General features: G+C 40.7%; 1 protein-coding gene across 1 annotated transcript in view; it reads left to right on the top strand.

The window, feature by feature from the left end:
* The window catches only part of Tmem43 (Transmembrane protein 43), a 49,491-nt gene that overhangs the window by 4,111 nt on the left and 25,925 nt on the right, over positions 1-19,455 (top strand). Inside the window, exons 2-7 of the mRNA XM_080272065.1 lie at positions 5,456-5,608; positions 6,480-6,578; positions 9,290-9,420; positions 12,506-12,625; positions 16,185-16,425; positions 18,387-18,606. Coding sequence (XP_080128191.1) covers positions 5,456-5,608; positions 6,480-6,578; positions 9,290-9,420; positions 12,506-12,625; positions 16,185-16,425; positions 18,387-18,606 — 964 coding nt within the window. The remainder of the gene's footprint in view (positions 1-5,455; positions 5,609-6,479; positions 6,579-9,289; positions 9,421-12,505; positions 12,626-16,184; positions 16,426-18,386; positions 18,607-19,455) is intronic.

The raw sequence follows: 19,455 nt of genomic DNA, 5'->3' as shown, positions 1-19,455 counted from the left end.
GCCAGTATCACACACCCAAGTAAGAGGCATGTGAGGAATAGCAATGCAAGAAGCAGGAAGGGGATCACCTCAAAAGCAACTATGTGCACTGCCATGACAACTTTCAGAGTGGAGATGTTTACTCATTGTATGTCGTCTGGGAAATGAGAACATCTGAGGGGGCCTCTAGCGGACGTTGGGTGAACTACAGAGCCAGGCGGTGTGCTGCCACTGGGCTATTCTCGCCTGCCCGGGCGAGAAATGTTCACGATGCCAAAATTTCACCCCAGAGGCAAGAATTTTGTCTGGATATTTTGAAAAAATGTATAATTAATGGCTTAGTATAGCCAGATCTCAGCGTACAGGTAATGGATTGTATGGATAGTGGATGCCCGGATAATCAGGTAATTACTGTTTAGTGTATAATACTAGGCAGATCTGAGTGTAAGGTGACCAACACATAACCATGAAATGGAAATACAGAAGCGCGTTTCAGTTAAAAGTAGTTCAGTCTGTAAAAGCTTTTAAATTTTTTATGTACGGTACATTACATTAAAGATGATAGTTATGTAATTTCATTTTTTTCCCCCCCCAACTTCTGTAACAGGAATGAAGTACTGAAGTTCTTAAAACTGTGGTTCATAGAACTTTTGACATCACCTTTGTCCAGTAAAAAACAGGAATTTACAACACCTTGCACGCACACTCAGAACAAACAACACTGCTTGATCCAGCTGATACAGGTGGCAGACATTCCACGATCATCACTGACTCATTGTATCAATATGGTATGTCGTCATGTACCGGTACTGTATTTATTGTTTCTGTGTAATGTTTTTTGTAACATGAGACTGTTAAAACCTAATATGCCAGGGACTCATGCTTCACAGTAATACAGTATGCTGTACTGGTCCAAAATGATGTATTCTGTGGTTCGTTGTTAAAGGTCCTTGTTAATTAGGAATACAACACTGTTTTACACTATGAGTAGTCCAGGTTTATAGAACATCGGACAAAAAACAAAACATCCATAACTTTGCTCATTGCAATACAGTAAACCCTTCATAAGTTGAACTCATGTTTATAGGACTCTAGGGCAGTTTGACTTACTGAATTTTCCTACTAACTGGAAATAATTGAATATATATATATATATATATGTATTACCTCCCAATAATTGCAAATTATATGCGATTACTTGTTTATTAACACTAAACTAAAGAAGCATTTATTAAGCAATAAAAATAAACAGTAAAAACGATTTGGTGCATAGGAGGTTGCATAGGTGGAGGGGTGCAACAGTTACATATACTTAATTACGTAAAGTTCTGCACTTATTTACATCACTTTACAATCAGTCAAATTAAAATGTGACACATGGAATATGATAAATGTAGCACTTGGAATACGGGAAACTAAAATGTAACCCTTTATATAAACACGAAGTCACGCCTCAGTCAGAGTTCGACTTACCGGAAATTCTGCCTTCTGCAGGTCGACTTATCAAGTTTTTGCTGTACAATGGTATCAGAAAATATCAACAATATTTTTGGATTTGTGAAAGTGTAATACAGTATTCTGGTGGTGGAGAGGGATGACTTTGTGTGGTGGCAGTGATAGAACCAGGTGGCTCCACTGCTTGATTTTATGAACATCCGTCAGCCCCAATCCTCCAAAACAAAGATAGTGGACTGTAGAAGGGCAGTTATCATACAGTCCACTTGGTTCACATGTCAGATGCGCTTGGAGTTGCAACTACTACTGCTAATATTCTTCCTGTACAGTATTTTAATCAAGCACATCGTGTAGTATGGTAAGGTATCAGTTATTTAACCTAAAACCACAGGGGATAAGTAATATGTTTTACTGTGAAGTGCATCATGATAATTCTTGCCACTGAAAAATCTCTCAAGATCTGAGGGTTGTATGTGCAGTACTTTAGTCATTGGAATCACCATATTATATCATTTATGAGAGATAAGGGGCACAGTACAGTATACCATCATTATTGGGAAGCATCGCTTTAGCTTGAGGTCTTCATGGTAATTCTACTGTAACACGTGCATAGCATGCTTTGGTTTCTCATTGTATGCCAGCATGAAGGAGTGGTGTGGAGGTGGTGCAGTGCAAGTTTGTTCTTGTCATCTGGGCTTTATGTCATGTCACCCATCAAGTGCATCTTAACAGGCATTGGGGAAGGGAATGCACTTCTACTGAGTCAACCTCTACTGTTAACACCTGAGTTGTGTATTATCATAACAATTTGTGTGTCCTTATCTAACCTTTTGTATGACTGTGAAGCTATACTTATTTTCTCTCTGGTTATTCTGTTGTGTTGTTTCCCCTGTAATGTTTTATGTGGAGTGTAGGAGCCAGGGCTAAACTACTCTGACCAGGCATTTCAGACAGAAGTGGCCATTCCCTGCCGTGTGAGTGGCATTTTGTGATTAATAAACCCTAACTATCCCATGGATTTAAATCCATATGGATGATGTCTGTTTGGAGTTCCTTAACCCAGTAGACCACAAGATTTTCTTAAAATAACATTACTGAGTCGTTGTCAGAATTGTAAAAGTAGTCAACACTGAATGAATAAAAACTCCGTATTCATTGGCTTATACAAGCTTGTATTGCTGTTATGACAGAATATATGTGTTATGATAATTAGGTTTTCTTACTGTTATTTGATTCACATCATTTTGATATAGTAATAATAATAACTAATAATAATTATTATTATTATTAGTGAATGGAGAGGGACTGGAATTGGTGAAAGAGTTTAAATACCTGGGTACAGTGATAGATAAGAGAGGAAAATGTACAAAAGAGGTGGAAAGTAGAGTGACACAAGGAAGGAAAATAGCTGGTGCTATCAAGGCCTCGATAAGAAACAGTGGCTTGAGTGTTGCAGCTACACGAGGCTTACCTGAAAGAGTGTTAGTGCCAACTTTAACATATGGATGTGAGACTATGGTGTGGCATGAATATAAAAAGTCAAGAGAGAGAGAGCAATGGAGATGGGACTGCTGAGGAATGTATGTGGAGTACAGAGAGTGGATAGGATACAAAATAATGCGATTCGTGAAAGATGTGGAGTGAGGAAGTCTGTGGACACCAGAATCAAAGAGAGTGTACTGAGATGGTATGGTCATGTGAAGAGAATGGATAACAATGGAGTGGTGAAAAAGTTATATCTTGGAGAATTTGAAGGAGGGAGGAGGCAAGGTAAGCCAAGGAGAAGGTGGAGGGATATGGTGGATGAATGTGTGAGGAAGAGAGGTATGGAAGTCTGTGAGGCCAGGGGACTGACGAGAGATTGAGCTGGCAGGATGATTGCTGTGGGAAGAGCATGATCAGGGATTTGGCACCCCTTTTTAATGTGACAGCATTCGAATTGACTCTGTCAGATACATTTATGTGAAGCTACAGAATGTGGTGAATGTTATTGGCATATCAGATAGAGCCAGGATTCCGGGGGCCCATTGGATTGGGCAGACTTGGGCTGTCTGGACATTGCTACTCCTCACCCTGCCCTAGCTTGGGAAAGGAGGTTGGGATGATGATGAATGAATGAATGAATTATTATTATTATTATTATTATTGCTGCATTGTTGTTGTTTTTATTGTTGTTGTGTAATCTGAATGTTGGTTGTTCATCTTGGTTCTCTATCTATTATGCATATCAGAGGATCATAACAGTGCTACAAGTCTTCATTATTTTTCAGGGTTGTTGCTCCCTATCATTACAGATATTTCCTTACAGCTGGTCCAGTACACTAGGATAAATTGGCAAATCAGCTACTTAGGTATTAAAAAGCTTCAGTAGGTGATACTCTGTAATGTACAGTAGTAATAACTTAACCCCTAAAATACTAATAGGATCGATCGATCCTTTCCCAGAATTTGGCTTGATGCCTAATAAGATCGATAGAGGAGCCTTCGTATAAAATTGTGGACACTAGGCTTCAGCCCAATTGTAACGTATATCGATGCAAACCAATGAGAACTAAGTCTTGAATAGGGAGGGGGGAGGATCCGGGCCCCTACCCATGGTGGGTGGGTGATTCCCCCACCACCCTCTCACCACCTACCTCTACCCCAAAGCTTTTGTTCCCTCTTCCCCTCCCTTGCTTGTGACTGGACTCACAGCTCCTCCTGCCAACTCTATAAAGCTGATTTTTCCATGCCACCCCCCCCCTCCACCTTCCTCCCTCATTCTCCCCCCTCCACTCCTTCATATTCCCTCCACCCCTTCATATTCCCTCCACCTCCAGCCACTTTCTTGCTGTGGTTGCGTGGTAAACATTTGACATATGAGAATGATATACAGTATACATTTTCTGGTTTGGAAAATCAAGATCTTTCATTCTATGATACCAGAAGTAATGTTGGTGCAATTTTTTTTTTTCTCTCCTTGTATCCAAGGGTTGCCAGTGTCAGTTTTTAACGATCATTGACAGGCTATGGCTCAGTAACTAGTTGGTCTAGAATGCTCTGGTTTGTGGCATAAGGTGTTTAAATTCAAGCTCTAAACCTTGGATATAAAACTTTTTACTTCTGTAAGAGTTGAAAAATTGGCTCCATATACTGTACAGGTTTTCAGGGAAGCTCGGTCGATCAAATTGTGCATCCTAGGGGTTAATAATGAGGCCATCAAAAATAGCTAACTTCTGACAACAACTTACTCGGTTATTTACAGTATTTCATTTTGCATTAATTTTCACAGACTCTTTCTTTACCCTCTTTAAAGCAATTGCAGTCGAACTTAATGTCAGCATCTTAATATTATGTACATAATTATAAAATAATTGTTCACATGTTAATTATGAAACAGTGCAGTAGGTCTTCATTATGTTGCCCATTTTCATCATTTTTTTTATTAGGTTTACAGGAAGTTAAATAAAAATTGCCATTTAAAGTTACATTGTTACCTGTAAGACTGATTTACACCTGGAGAGGAACATCTTCACTTGGTGGCACCAACTTTTCATACATACCTCAGCACCATCCCTATTCCGTGGAAGGAGGATGGTGGACTGCAGGAAAAGAGTTTCTTCAGCCTGCAGTGCACCAGGTTCATGTTCAAATGAGTGTGGAACAATAACAATAATGATACCTTTACAAGTTATATTTCCATTTACAGTACAGTACTGTACAGTATATGGAAAAGTTGTGACTGGCTTGGAAGGAGCACTGCTCTTAAGAAGTGTCATTGTTACCATGGTACACTTTGTAACATGCTGTGCTCTGGTTGGAAGGGCCTGGATTATGTTGTTTTGGATGCCGCTGCTGGTAGGGACTCCTTTCACTTCCCCTCTATAGTTGGCTTCTGCCATCTCATTAACCGTTTTGTTAAGACCCCAGTGACTATAATCTTGTGATTGTTGGGACTGGTTGCTGAGCTATAATGAAGCACTAAATAAAATAAAATAAAATAAAATAAAATGCATTGTTGTAATTTTATGTTTGTATGCAGCACCCTGAGTCTGCGGGTGTGCGTGGTATGGGGGGCTATACAACCACATCGCCGCGGCCCCCAGTGCGACGACAGGTGAGAGAGTCCATACCAGCAGTGGTCATTGGCCTTATGCTGCTCCTTGCTGGCAGTGCACTACTCTTTTGGAATGAGGTAAGATGGTAAGGTTTATCTATGTCTATCCTTAGGTCTATCTGCCTGTCTATCTGTCTAAAGTTAGGCTCCTTGGTCTTGGGGTGGCCACGTACAGTTTACCTCCATGTTGATTTACCCTCTGCCATCAGGCTCCCCTCCCTCCCAGTTCACACAACCTTCATTATATCAGGTACCTCTCAACTCCATCCCTCCATTTCATTTTAGGTCTCCCCATCCCCCTCTCAAATTGACAGCATTCTTTATTTGTATTACCTGTTGTTATATTTGTAGTCTGGTCCAGAGTTTTGGAGATGTCTGTGTGCAGTGTGATTTGGATATGAATGTGGATTGGAATGAAGTGACTTGTTGAGAGAGAAGATGACTGTCAGTGTATTGTGCTGGTTCAGTGTGGTGTGCTGCGAATGAAGAGAGAGTTGATTTCCAGAATGAGTATGAGTATCTGGGTGCAGAAATGGAAAGGAGGAGTGAGTATGCAATGAAACTGAAGAATAGAGTGGCCCAGGGAAGAGAGGTGGCTGCTATTACTAAACAGTGATCTTGGTATGGAGTCTGCAAGAAGATTGCATGAATGTGTCTTAATGCCTACATTGACCTGTGGGTGTGGGACTTGACTGTGGCATGAGTATGAAAAATCAAGAGTAAGAGCAATGGTTAGGCTTGTGAGGTGGAGTCAGCCTTTCATGGGCTTGACTAGTGTTTGACGACTGTAAATGTATGATCCATTTCATTCAGCATGCTGTTGATTGTTCTCCTGCTTTTGCACATTTTTGTATTTCTGGATCCCAACCATGGATAAGAAAAGTGGTCAGGATGTTGCTGCTGACAGTGGTACAAATAATTCAACTTTAAATGCTGGTACATTTTGCAGGGTCGTGCAGTTCACACTTCTCACAGCCTGGATGAAGGTTATAGTGCCGTCAGGAAGGTCATCAGTGCAGACACCATACTGGAGGAAAACAACCATAAGGTGAGAGAGGGAGAGAGAGAGAGAGAGAAGAGTTTGTGGGACGACAGATTGCAGTGAAAGCAAAGTTGTTGTGCAAATGAATAGAAGATAAGGATAATAGAGACAGATTAAATGAAGGATGGTACAGGACTGTAATTATTAGAGGAGGAGTTAAGTTAGTGAGTGACCATGACTGACACGAGAGATGGTTGAAGAATTTATGGTGGAGAATGGAGCTAAAATAAAAAAAGACAAGAGGTAGCACTGTAAGTCGTCTACAAGATTCCAGATGGATTGATAACAGGGACTAAAGTGGGGTAGAAGAATTAGGTTGAGGAGATTTTACATGGTGTAAGAAGAAAATGAAGTATTGAATGGAATTAAGCCCTTCAGTGCAGTGACATATTACAGAAGAACTTCACTATAACAGACTAAATTGGGGCCCAAACCATTTCAAAAAAAGTGAAATGCTGATAAAAGTGACATCCTGAATTCCCCCTCTAGCCCGGACTTTTTCTGATATATCAGACATTAGTCCAGATCACACCAATGGTTTTTAAACTGTTTTCACTACCATTGCTGTACTGTTCTGTATTATACATTCGCTACAGTAATCGAATGGTATAATGTATATAATAATATTGTACTGTACACTGATAAACATGTCTTATTTACCTTATTGTGGTGAACATAACCTAATTGGTCAGGCAGTCTGGATTGCTTCTGGCTTTGTCAGACTTTTTCTAATATATAAGAATTTAGTCCATAGCTCCTCGATTCCAATAAGAGTGAATTCCGGTCTATTGAAGTCCTTTATATTGAGGTTTTATTATATGGTCTTTTATTTGATTGTCGCTACCTCCAGACTATTATATTCACCTTCAGATAGACTTTTTGAACTGAAAGGGTTAAATACAGCATTGGTGAACGCTTTGTCACAACCAGTCTTACCTAAAGCTGAATAATATCATCTGTTACCAGCAAGACTACGGTAAATAATTCATCACTGGATTGATAGGGTTAAGAAAGAATCCAGTTGGTTGATAGGTGACTGGAAAGTAGACAGTTTCTGTGTAAATAAAGGTAAAAGGATAAGTTTGAGAGATCTGTACAGGGTAGATGAAGCTTAACCTCTTCAGTATGGTGATATTTATTCTTGCAAGCTTCAGGCATTCCACAGCACACTCATCCATACCTGCAGCTTTCCCTGTTTTCATCTCCTTAATTGCCTTCTCCACTTCCTCCTTCGTGATCAAAGAATCATTCAGCTCTCCCAGCACATTTATTCCTTGCACCCTTCCATCCACCACAATCTCAGCCACCCTTTCCTCCTCTACATTTAACAATCTTTCAAAATACTCTGCCCATCTCTCCCTTACTGCATCCATCTCAATTAACATCCTTCCATCTGCTTTTACTCGTTCTTCCATCCCAGACTCGCCCTTTCGCACCCTTTTCTTCTCCTTCCAAAACAGTTTCTTATTCTGTTGAAAATTCTCTGTCAGCCGCCTACCCCACCTCTCATCTGCTGCCACTTTAGCATCATGCACAGCCCTTCTCCCCCTATTCTTCTTTTCCTTATACCTATCATATGACATCTCATCCTTCCTCTGCAGCCACACTTCATATGCACATCTCTTCTCAGCCACAGCCATACTTACTTCCTCTCACCACCATTCACTTCCTTTTCTTACACCACTACCCACACGTCTCACACCACACACCTCTTCTTTGTACAGGGAAATAATTATACCCGACTACCAATCCTCTGGGACACTTTGGAGCTGCGGATTGGGAGGCCCTCAGGCAGTACTTCTTTGATTTTCCATGGAATGATTATTGGTTCCATGTCTGGGAGCCATCTGAGTGTGCCTTGTGCATTACGGAGGTTATTCTCTCGGGCATGGAAGCATACATTCCTTTCTCATATCCTTTGACTAATGCAAGACTTCCAATCCTCTGGAACTCTATCTTCCTCCCAGGCCAATCTGCACATCTTCCATATCCATTCTACTATTATCTCTCCCCCATGCTTCAGCATTTCACCACACATTCCATCAATTCTTGGGGCTTTCCTCATTTTGGCTTTCTTTATTGCTTCCACAACTCCCATCCTTCTGATTTCATCCTCTCCTCACATCCCTTCTCCCAGCCACTTACACATGCATTACTTTCATTCTCTATGGTCAACAATTCCTTAACGTGTTCTCTCCATCTGCCTACTTTTTCTCCTTTCTCCACTAGCAATACACTATTTTTATCTTTCACTCCCCAACTTATTTCTTTATAACCCTGTCTGACTCTCTTTACCTCTTTCCAGAACATTTTCTTACATTCCCTCCACTTTACATTCGGATTCCTTCCAAATCCCTCATCCACTCTCTTCTTAATCTCTCTTACTAATCTTTTCTCCTCTCTCTCTTCCACTCTACATATAACTCTCTCTTCCATCTCTCAACTTCCTTCACACCCGTTTCTCATCCACTCACTATATGCTTTCTTCCTTTGTGCCACAGTCTGTCTCACCTCTTCATTCCACCTTGCTGTTCCTTGCACCTCATTTTGTCTTCTCTTCATCCCTCACACTACCTTACATGCTGCACATATTTCTTCTGTGAATATCTTGCACGCACCTTCCACGTCCCCCATCTGCTCCAAATCACATTTACCCAATCACTCCTCCACTTCTCTCTTATATTAGGATTATGGTACTAATAATGTGTACTTGTCAGCTGGTGTATGTGTGGGGGACGCTGCTAGCATCACCAGTATTGGGAGATGAAACATATGGCGTGGAGATCAATGCTGTCAAGCTGAAGCGCAGGGTTCAGATGTACCAGTGGATTGAAGAAGAGTCTTCGCTGTTAGTATACAAGCTTTTGTTCTCTCTCTTTTCTAATCTCTAAATTCATATATCTGTCTACTGTATTTTTTTTTACTCTTCGCTGAGAGACAAACCAAATGGTTTCCTGTACACCAGGAAGCCATTTACTACACGGGGTGGAAACCATATAACCAAATTATGGCGCCTGGTGGTTTGGTGGGTAATTAAGGCGCTCCAGTTGGATTGAGCCTGTATAGGTTTACATCCAAGGGATGGTTGGGGTTTATTGCTTATGTTATGCCACTCAGGGACGAGTGAGGCTGGTCATTCTCATCTTAAATGTCAGGACCAACTTGCCCAGCCACAGGCTCCTGTGCTCCTCATGGGGCAACATAGGATTGGATGATGGATGAATGGATGGATATACAGTATGAGGTACTTGTAAGGTCTGCATTCCCACTGAGGGATTCTTGAATGGAAATTCGTTAAGCAGAAGGAACATATAATGTAATTTTCATATTTAATTTCACAGATGTTTAACTTGTAAGAGATAGGTCGACAAAAGATCCAATGTTTTAAATGTGGTCTTGAGGGTATGAGAAATTTCCGGTGTGTTGTGAGTATCAGGACTGTAGATTAAGAACAGAAAGTGTTGACTGGGGAGACAGCCACTTGGAGTGTGTGGAGTTTAGTTACTTAACCCGTTAACTGCTCATGGCGGTTTTTTGGAGGTGTCCGTGGTGCGCAAACATAGGGGTAAAAATGAAATTTCGCAAAGCCCAAATTTAGTCTTAGGAATTGAGAGAACACATGCCAGATTATATTGTAACAAGATATTAGCTCAGTATTTACCTTGGTAAAGCCATGGATGAACATTGAAGTGTCTGATTCCCTATTGGAATGTATGGTTTTCGGTTTCTTTTTCGGTTTCAGTTTTGAAGGCTCAGACATGCTTGCATGGGTTGGCCTTCGTCACCATGGCACTATATTCGAAATTCACCTGCGCAGCCAGGGCTGGATTGAGCAGTCACACTCGGAACAGCCCAGGCTGTATAGAGCAGTGAACAGGTTAAGGGACATAATGAGTGCAGAAGAAGGAGCAGAGGTTAGTTCCACTGCTAGAATGAGAATAGCATGGAAGAAATTAAGGGAACTGTGTCCCCTCTTTGCCAAGGAGCTTCCCATTTGTTCTAAGGATACTTTTAACAAAACATATGAAAAGTGCTATGCTGTATGGCTATGAGACTTGATTTGCAAAGAGATGATAGTGTATGAGTAAATTGGATTGCATAGAAATGAGAAAGGTGAGATGAATGAGTAGGGTTTCACTGAGTGACTGAGACTGAACTGACAACTGTGTAAGGTAAAACAGGGTAATTTCACCGTGAACGGTGTTTTTTCTAAATACAATTCGCCATAGACGGACTATTGACATTTTTATTGCCATATTTATACATTCAGCTCTTGTGCTAAAGATACCTATAATTGTTATTGTCAAAAAAAGATTTGTGTGTGTGTGTGTGTGTGTGTGTGTGTGACAAAATTATCCCGCCAGACGGGATAATTTTGCCATGTCGTATTTGTTGTTATTAGTGTTATTTATTGTTGTTATTATTATAATGCCATACTATATATTATGCACAATTGATTAATTGTAGGATTAGGTAGCCTAGGATACCATACAGCAGGGCCTATGCCATGTATTGGGTGAACTTTACATCAGTACCATCCATCATTATTTCACTGATTGATTCACGGTTGGTAAGTTGGTCAGGGGGCTACCATGGCACAAGTGCAAGGCAGGGTACTGTTTTGTTGTGTGTGTGTGTGTGTATCTGTGAACAATGCAAACAGTTCTGTACCACTTTTAACCTGAAACATGTATGTAATGGGTAAATAGATTTTTTTTTTTTTTTTTTTTTAATGTCAGGAAACTATTTACTACACTGGGTGGTAACCATATACAGTAGAAGTCCGATTTTTTGGCATCTATGGGACCAGGCAAGTGCCGAAAAATCAAAATTGCCGAATTATCAAAAACTCTACCCACTCAGTACCTTCTATGTTTCGGTGAACACTGTCATCACTACTCATATCATTACAAATGTGTTTGGAGAGAGTACTGTATACTGTTTGATACTGTACAATACTGTAATGAATACAGTACTATACATGAATATGAAAAATAAAGAAATTAGTGAACATACTGTATATAAATGTAATGGTACAGTACTGTAGGCCTACAAGTTCACATGCACTTACCTAAACTTATAGTAGGTTCCTTATTTACATATGTACAATAGAAGGGGTTGATTGGAGTCTGCTACTGCTGGAAGAAGTCCCCAGCAGTAAAGGGGACGAAAAAAATTGGAAAATCTGCCGAACGATCAGAGATATTCGTAAATGGGACTATTTCTCAAAACTGCCGAAATGTCAGATTTGCCGGGGAATTGGATGCCGAAGAATTGGACTTTTACTGTAACCAGACTGTAGCATCTGGTTGTTTAGTGGATAATTAAGGTGCTCCAACTGGATTGAACCTGTGTTGGTTTATATCTAAGGAGGTTTATTGCTCACGTAATGTCACTTGGGGATGAGTGAGGCTGGTCTCTCACATCTTGAATGTCTGGACCGACTTCCATAGTCACGGGCTCTTACGCTCCTTATGGGGCAACACAGGATTAGATGACGTATGTATGTTTTATTCATGCAGTAAATGCTGTAAATTTTCAGTAAATGATTTTATTTCTCTGACACCATTTTTTTGCACAATGGATCAAAACTTCACATGACCTTGTTAGGGTGGCATTCCTCTAAAACCTAAGCCCAACAGAGGCCGAATCCATGCTGTAGTTGAGGAGCTATGGGCCTTTGAATTGGAATTATTGGTGTTGAGGTGAAAGTACCCTGTGGCCTAATTACCCTGTTTTCCTCTACTGCAAGAGATTTGGCATAAGAAATGTGTAAGAGATAATGAAACATGGAGGATTTGGTGGTTTTGACATACTAAGAGGAAGTAGGAAAAACAGTAATAATACATTACTGTAATATGATTGATTGTGATGATGATGATGATGATGATGATGAGAGTATTATGTTGTTGGCATGTCTTTTCTCCCCACAGCCAGCCAGAGGAGACTCCTGGTATGCCAACAGACACGTCATACTCATACTCTAAGGCATGGCGGGACAAGGCCGTTGACAGTGCTGCATTCAACATACCATGGGGCCATGAGAACCCCAGGTAATGACATTCCACAGTTTAATGTTTTCACCTTAATGTGGCCCAGGTTTTAATTCTTGCAGCTTATTTCACTTAGCTTAATGGTAGAAAAAGACAATATTGCAACTGTATATAATTTCCATAACACTTCTTTGTGCTCAGCCCATGGGACTGCAGAAGCCCATCCACTTTAGCCAGCACTTCCTAAAACTATTTATTGAGGTAATGTTAAGGTTTGTCTATGTGGTGAAAGTAAGGTGCATGAGGTAATTGTGTTAGTGTGAGGGGCAGCTTTACATAGAAAGCAAAAGTGTGGGATGTATGAGTTGTGCTGTCTGTTAGTACTGACGTAGAGAAGAGTGACAGGAATGTTGGAGTTTGGGTAAGTGTTGGCAACAGCGTGTGTGACTTTTAAGTTCTGATAACTGATTGAGCATTTCCTTCTTTATGTAGCTTTCACATTTAATAGGCTCAGAAATGATGGTGAGTGTATATATTAGATGTATGGTATTTATGGTGAAGCTTTTGACAGTCTTATTGTTAGAGGGCACTGATTGCAATGTTGGCCTTGCTTTGCACATGGTTGTGGAATTTCCAGATTTTAGAAAATATCTATGTAATTAATGAGATAGGTATGTCATGTGTGGAAAATCAGAAGCTAGAACAGTAGAAATTGGACTTTTGAGGAATAGTTGGTTGTGTACAATGAACTGGGTAAGAAACACAGGAGATTTGTGAAGGATGTGGAGCAAGGAAATCAGTTCTTCAAAGAGTAAAAGAGAATGTGCTTAGATAGTGCAGTCATATCAAAGGAAGGGAGTAATATATATAGGGTGGTGAAAGAGGGTACGTGTGAATGAGTGTGAAAGTTGGTCCAGAAGAAGGTGGATGAGTTTGGTAAATGAATGTGTATAAGAAAGCAAGGTATGAAATCTGAGGAGGGTAAGGAATTGGTAGTGGACTGAGATGGATGGGTGAATTATGTACTGTATAGAGAAGCAAATGAAAAGTATTTGGTACACCAATTTTACCTAGCTACTGTAGTCTACCAGATTACTATCGGTTAGGTATATGTGTGAAGCTCAGCTATAAAAACAAATACTATATATATAAGAGACCCCTAGTAATAGACTGGGCTATACGCCTTCTGCCAAATTCGAGCTAAGGCCGCCATGTTGTTCCCACAACATTCCATTGTATTGGGGAAGTAAGAGGTTCAAGAATACAGCCAGCAATATGGTAAATATTATGGTGAAGTAACACTAACTTTCACCTGTCTGGGTTAAAGTCGTGGTGGGAGCTGTGACATTCCGACACACGAGCATGGCACGGTGTACTAAGGGGAATTTTCTATCAAGTAACTCATGCCTGTGGGCCTTATAGACAAATAGCATATTGAGAGTCGAGATTTACTAATATAGCGGGCTGGGGCAAATTTGGAGACAGGAGCAGGGCCCAGTATACCTTTAGCAGTAAGCTCGAAATTTCTATCAAGTAACCCTAAACTATTTGCCTTATGAACATACACCAATAATGAATCGAGATCGTAGTATTAAATGGGGGTACGTGCACTTTCCTGCTATACTCTGGAGCTGTCCAGTCACAAGCTGAGTTGCATACCATGTGGGTTACAAGAGCCTCAGTCTGCCTGTCTCTCTCGCCATGAATAGTGCAATTGCAGTATTGTTATTATCATTATCTACAGAGAGTGACAAGCCAAATGGTTTCCTGTACACCAGGAAACCATTTACTACACTGGGTGGTAACCATATAACCAAATTTTGGCGCCTGGTGGTTTAGTGGGTAATTATTTTGCTCCAATCGGATTGAACCAGTGAAGGCTTATATCCAAGGGGTGGTTGGGGTTGATTGCTCACGTAATGCCACTCAGGGATGAGTGAGGTTTGTCACTCTCATCTTAAAATGTCGGGACCAACTGCCTAGCCCCGGGCTCCTACGCCCCTCATGGGGCAATGCAGGATTGGATGATGGATGGATGGATTATTATTATTACTATTATTATTATTATTCTGTTAAATATTTTTATTATCCTACTCTTTCATTATTAACATTACCATTGTCATTGTTTTTCTATGTTTACAGAATACCGTCTCCATGGTTATTGTCAAACTTTTTCAGATTTGGGGTCGTTCCTACATTATTCCTTTACCTTGAATGCTTCCTAATTATGTTACTAAACCTATTATCATCGTTATTATTATTGTTTCGTGCCATTTATGAAGATATTAGTGTTGTTTGTTGTTTTTAAAAATGCACTCAAAGTTAACTGACCTTGAAACTGCTAAAATCAAGTCCAAATACTAAAATGTCATAGTCACTTTGTCTTTAGTCGATAGTATGACACTCCATTGAGATCACACTGAAGTATTTTTAAACTCTATTCCATGTTTCTGAGGATAATAATAGTCAAATCACATTTTATCAGAGATTCAGTCCAACTGTGGTGGGTGATAATTTGTTTCATCACACAATATCATTATGGATACTCATAGATAGCACAAGTATGAGGTTACTACCAGGAAGTACATACATTAAGCTACATCTCAAAAAAAAATTTATCAAGCTAACTCTAGCGGTTATGGAGATAGGACAGTATAAAGGTTGCAAAACTTTGATCGCATTTCTCTCTCTCTCTCTCTTTTTCGGCAGATCACCCGGTATATTACTAAGGGCCACATATAATTTTCATGTTCTGAGGGATTTGCTTATGAAGTGGAGCCAGGAGTTGGAAGCCTTGAATGATGTGGGAAGGTTGTGTGGCACATTTCATTGCATATCTTGTTTGTTAGGTGTACATTTATGCTTTCTCTCGTACTGATTCTAGATTATACCTCACCATCTTTTAGCTGGGAATAAAGTCTGGATGATGGTAATGATATTATCATCTGTATTAGTCATTCTGGCACTAATGAGGAACCTACATATGGTGGCACTGTGCACCCGGGGTGGAGCAGCAGCAGTATCCTCCTGGGAGCCAAACCTTGTATTTCCATGTACCTCATCGTGGGAAGAACCCTTGCAAGATGCTGTCTATCACAAGGAGGTGCCAGATCCTTACATGGTTTATGCACTGTTCTGCACCATTAGGTTGGCCTCACAGAAGCATTTGCATACCTGTGGTCAGTGAGTCTGCTCAGCTAGACAGACTGGGATGAGGGACAGCAACAACTAGGTAATTTTAATCCTTCCGTTCTAACATATTTGTCCAGTCAGTCTTCATCGCTGTTTTCCACCAGTCAGCATTTCGTATTGACTTCCTCCAGCTAGTCTTCCAACTCAGTCTTAGGTGTAATGCTCAGTACTGAGCAGACCTCACAGATCTTTCTCAGTGGCATTGACAGTTCAGATGGCATCTGTACAGGTATGTAGCTACTGCCTGAGTCAGCTTGTCCAGATGTCCAGTAAATACATTGCATTATCCAGTGATAGTCAGAGGGAGAGGGCAGTAAACAACACATATGATGTCTGCATCTAGTCAGTCATTCTCACTCTCTTTCTCCAGTCATTCAGTCAGGTTCATTGCTCCGTCCCATCTGTAGTTAACCCCATCATCCCACAGGTCCATTCCTGTTGCGTCGACTGTTCAGATGGCTGAGAGCATACAAGTAGGGAGCTACCACCTGAGTCAGCCCATCAAGGAGATGTTCAGCGAGTACATTGCCTTCTCTGGTGATGAGCAGCCAGAGGGAGAGGACATCAAGCTGCACGGGGGCATGTACTATATCACACGTGACATATACAACCCAGCCATCGGAGATTTAAGAATACAGTTTTACTTTACTGGTCGTGCTGGGGAAGTGGTAGGTGAAGTGCCCTGAAGCCCTTCACTTCAGTTATGTTTTTCATAATTTATTCCCAATCTGTTCAGACCATTCACTTTTGGGTAGACATTTTGAGCTGTAGGTTCTGTATTAGAGATTGCCTTCATTAACCCTTTAACTATGACAGGTGCTTCCTAACTTCAGTAAAATAATTTAGATGTACCTGTACTTATAACACTTTAAGAAATATTACCAAATTGAAGGGGTTAAATTACTTTTCTCTTACCCAGTGAACTGTATTTTAGGTTGAGGTAGTTTTGACATGAAGAGAGAATGGGTGAGAGTACAGTTAATCTTCATCTAATATACTATAGCGGTAGCTGTGTGTGTGTGTATTTTGGGCAGCCGAAACTACACATTCAAATCACGCCAAAATTGGCACAGAAATTGCAAAAAATTCACTGATATGAAAAAACTTGGTCCCATCACGGTTGAAAATTTTTTACTATATTTAATGAGCGATCACATTTTGACCAAAAAAAACACCGCTCCTGGTGCCCGGCATAGGATCTCCGTAGAATTTTTTGCCCACAGGTACAACTAAAGTATTTCGGACTTGTGTTCGAACAACTTGAGTTCCATTCCCGAAGTTGCAAATAACACGATCAGTTGGTTAGCTGCAAAAAATACAAGTGACAACATTACACTAGAACCATAAACGTGAGAGCCCTCCACAGGAGCAAGTGCGAGGGGCCCAAAGGGCCCACAAGCACTTGTATAAGTGATTTCATTATCAAACTGCTGACGAATTTACATCCTTTTACACCTAAAATTGCTTGTGGTTCATTATATTGTCTTTTGATGTCAGATTTTTTTGTTTTTAACTCTACAGTTATGAATGGGAAGCATGTCTTGTTTAGAGGAGCATATTACCTATAGACGTGCTATACTTGAGCAAGGTCTGACTCTTAATTGGGCAAAATACAGTTCAGACTAAGGATGGACTGAAGAGCCTTTGTAAGCAGACCAAGGTAGACATGGGATGAGAACCTACAAAGGAAGTTAAGGGTTAAGAACTTGACGAATGCTGCAAGAAGGAACAAAAAGGAAAGCAGCCAACAAGTAAACAAGGCTGACTTATAGCCGTGGAACTCTGCCTTAGTAGTGTTTAGTGAAGGAAGGGAAATGAATTATGAGAGATGAGTGTGTAGAGTATGTAAAGAGACTAACAGAAACATATGAGGAAGTTGTGGAGTGTTAGAAGTTCATGTGGATGTGCTGAAAATGTTAGTACTGTACCCTGTTTGGTTGGTGGTAGGTGTTGGCAACCATCATCCACTCACTTGATGTAGTGCTACCTGATTCTTCCTTCTCATTTCTCATTCTTTTTCTCTCTCGCCTCCTAGAGCCTAATGGTTTCCTGTAACCCAGAAAGCTATTACAGCGCTGGGTGGTGACCATATAACTACTTGCTGGGTAAAGTGGACCCTCCAATGGTGCTCCTGTTAACTAGGTGGAGAGATGTAAATGCAGTGTCCATCCAGGAGCCAAATCTCCACACTGTTCCCTGTGCCTTGCTGTGGTGAGGTGCCGTCAACCACAAGGGAATGTAGGTTCGCTGCATGGGACGCCTCTGAGGGGACAGTCTTGCCTGCAGTTGATGGGTCTGCTTGGCCAGATGGATGGGTTGATAAACAACAACCCTGTATGGTTTGGTCATGTGGAGTGAATGAGAGGTTGACCAGAAGAGTATATGTTACTATGATGGAGAAGGAGGGAGGGAGGGTGAGACTGAGGTTGAGATGGAGGTTTGGGCTAGAGAAGTTTGTGAATGAGGGTGAGTTGGAGGAAAAGCAGTCTGATGGTGGAGGAGTGCATGATGTAGATGCAGTTTGATTGTGGCCACCCTCTCTGGGATTAAGGAATTGAGGTATTTGGGCGTAGATGATAGTGAAGGTATGCAAAACTGATTTTTACTAACTGTAAATGCCATTTCCCAGGTAAGCATCGTGGCTCAGCAGGTTGGAGACACATTACATCCATACATCACTTCCAACGGGCGTGAGCTACTGATGGTACAGGCTGGGAAGCGCAGTGTGGAGGAGATGTTTTCCATGGAGCATGCACAGAACCGCTTCCTGGCATGGGGTTTGAGGCTCGCTGGATGGTTCCTTATGTTCATTGGGCTTACCTGTGTCTCCAATATTGTCCACTCCCTTGGTAGGTTACAGGTAGTGAAATCAATAAGTGCAGTAATTCTTAGTTTAACATAGTTTCCCTTTATTCATTTTTCACTACTAAGCTATTAAACATCATAAGGATTTCACATAATAAGTGGACTGAAAATAACTATAAACAGTTATAAGATGCACCATCCTGTTCATAGACACAGTGTTTCTTTATGTTTCAGGACAGACCATAAAACCACAGTTTTGGAAGATTTTCTTTTGTTTTGTTTTTCCAGTGTTGAAATTAAGTGGGAATTAGGACTGAGTGTTGATTTATGGTGATGATAAGCTTAATTATTAGAAGTTACTCTATGTATAGTTACGAGACCTTGTTTTTGCATACCCTCCAGCCTTACTCCTCGCTGGAGGGAAGTCATATTTCAAGTTTCACACTTTTTAAACAACTGCTGTCCAGTGCTAAGATGTTAGATTACATGAGGAACAGATTGCAATGACTTTTTTACTTGTTCAGTATAGCTAAGAGGTCTTTATTTGGTGTGAAACCTTGGGTATGAACTTCATCTAGCAAAGAATAGATAGACAGGTTGAGCTGAAGCTATGGCTCATGACAACTTTTGTGCTTTTCATACTTTCTGACAGTTTGCTTTGACTGCTGGTGATGATAATACTAACAGCAGGAAGTAAACTCTTTCTTACTGTCTTAAAATTACTTATTTATACCTGCTGTGTAATACTGTAGAGGAGCATCATCAGAGGGTGGCACCAGCATAACTAGGCAGCTCCACTGCCCATTTATTCAAATGTTCCCTCACTCTTTATCTTCAGAAAGGAGAACTGTGAACTCTAGAAGGACAACCTGAGTGTACAGTCCACCATGTTT

Source organism: Coenobita brevimanus, chromosome 49 (genome assembly GCF_032717465.1).
Source record: "Coenobita brevimanus isolate Jiangsu-jjx chromosome 49, ASM3271746v2, whole genome shotgun sequence".
NCBI classification, from domain to species: Eukaryota; Metazoa; Arthropoda; class Malacostraca; order Decapoda; family Coenobitidae; genus Coenobita; species Coenobita brevimanus.
This window is presented reverse-complemented; position numbering and strand designations above follow the sequence as displayed.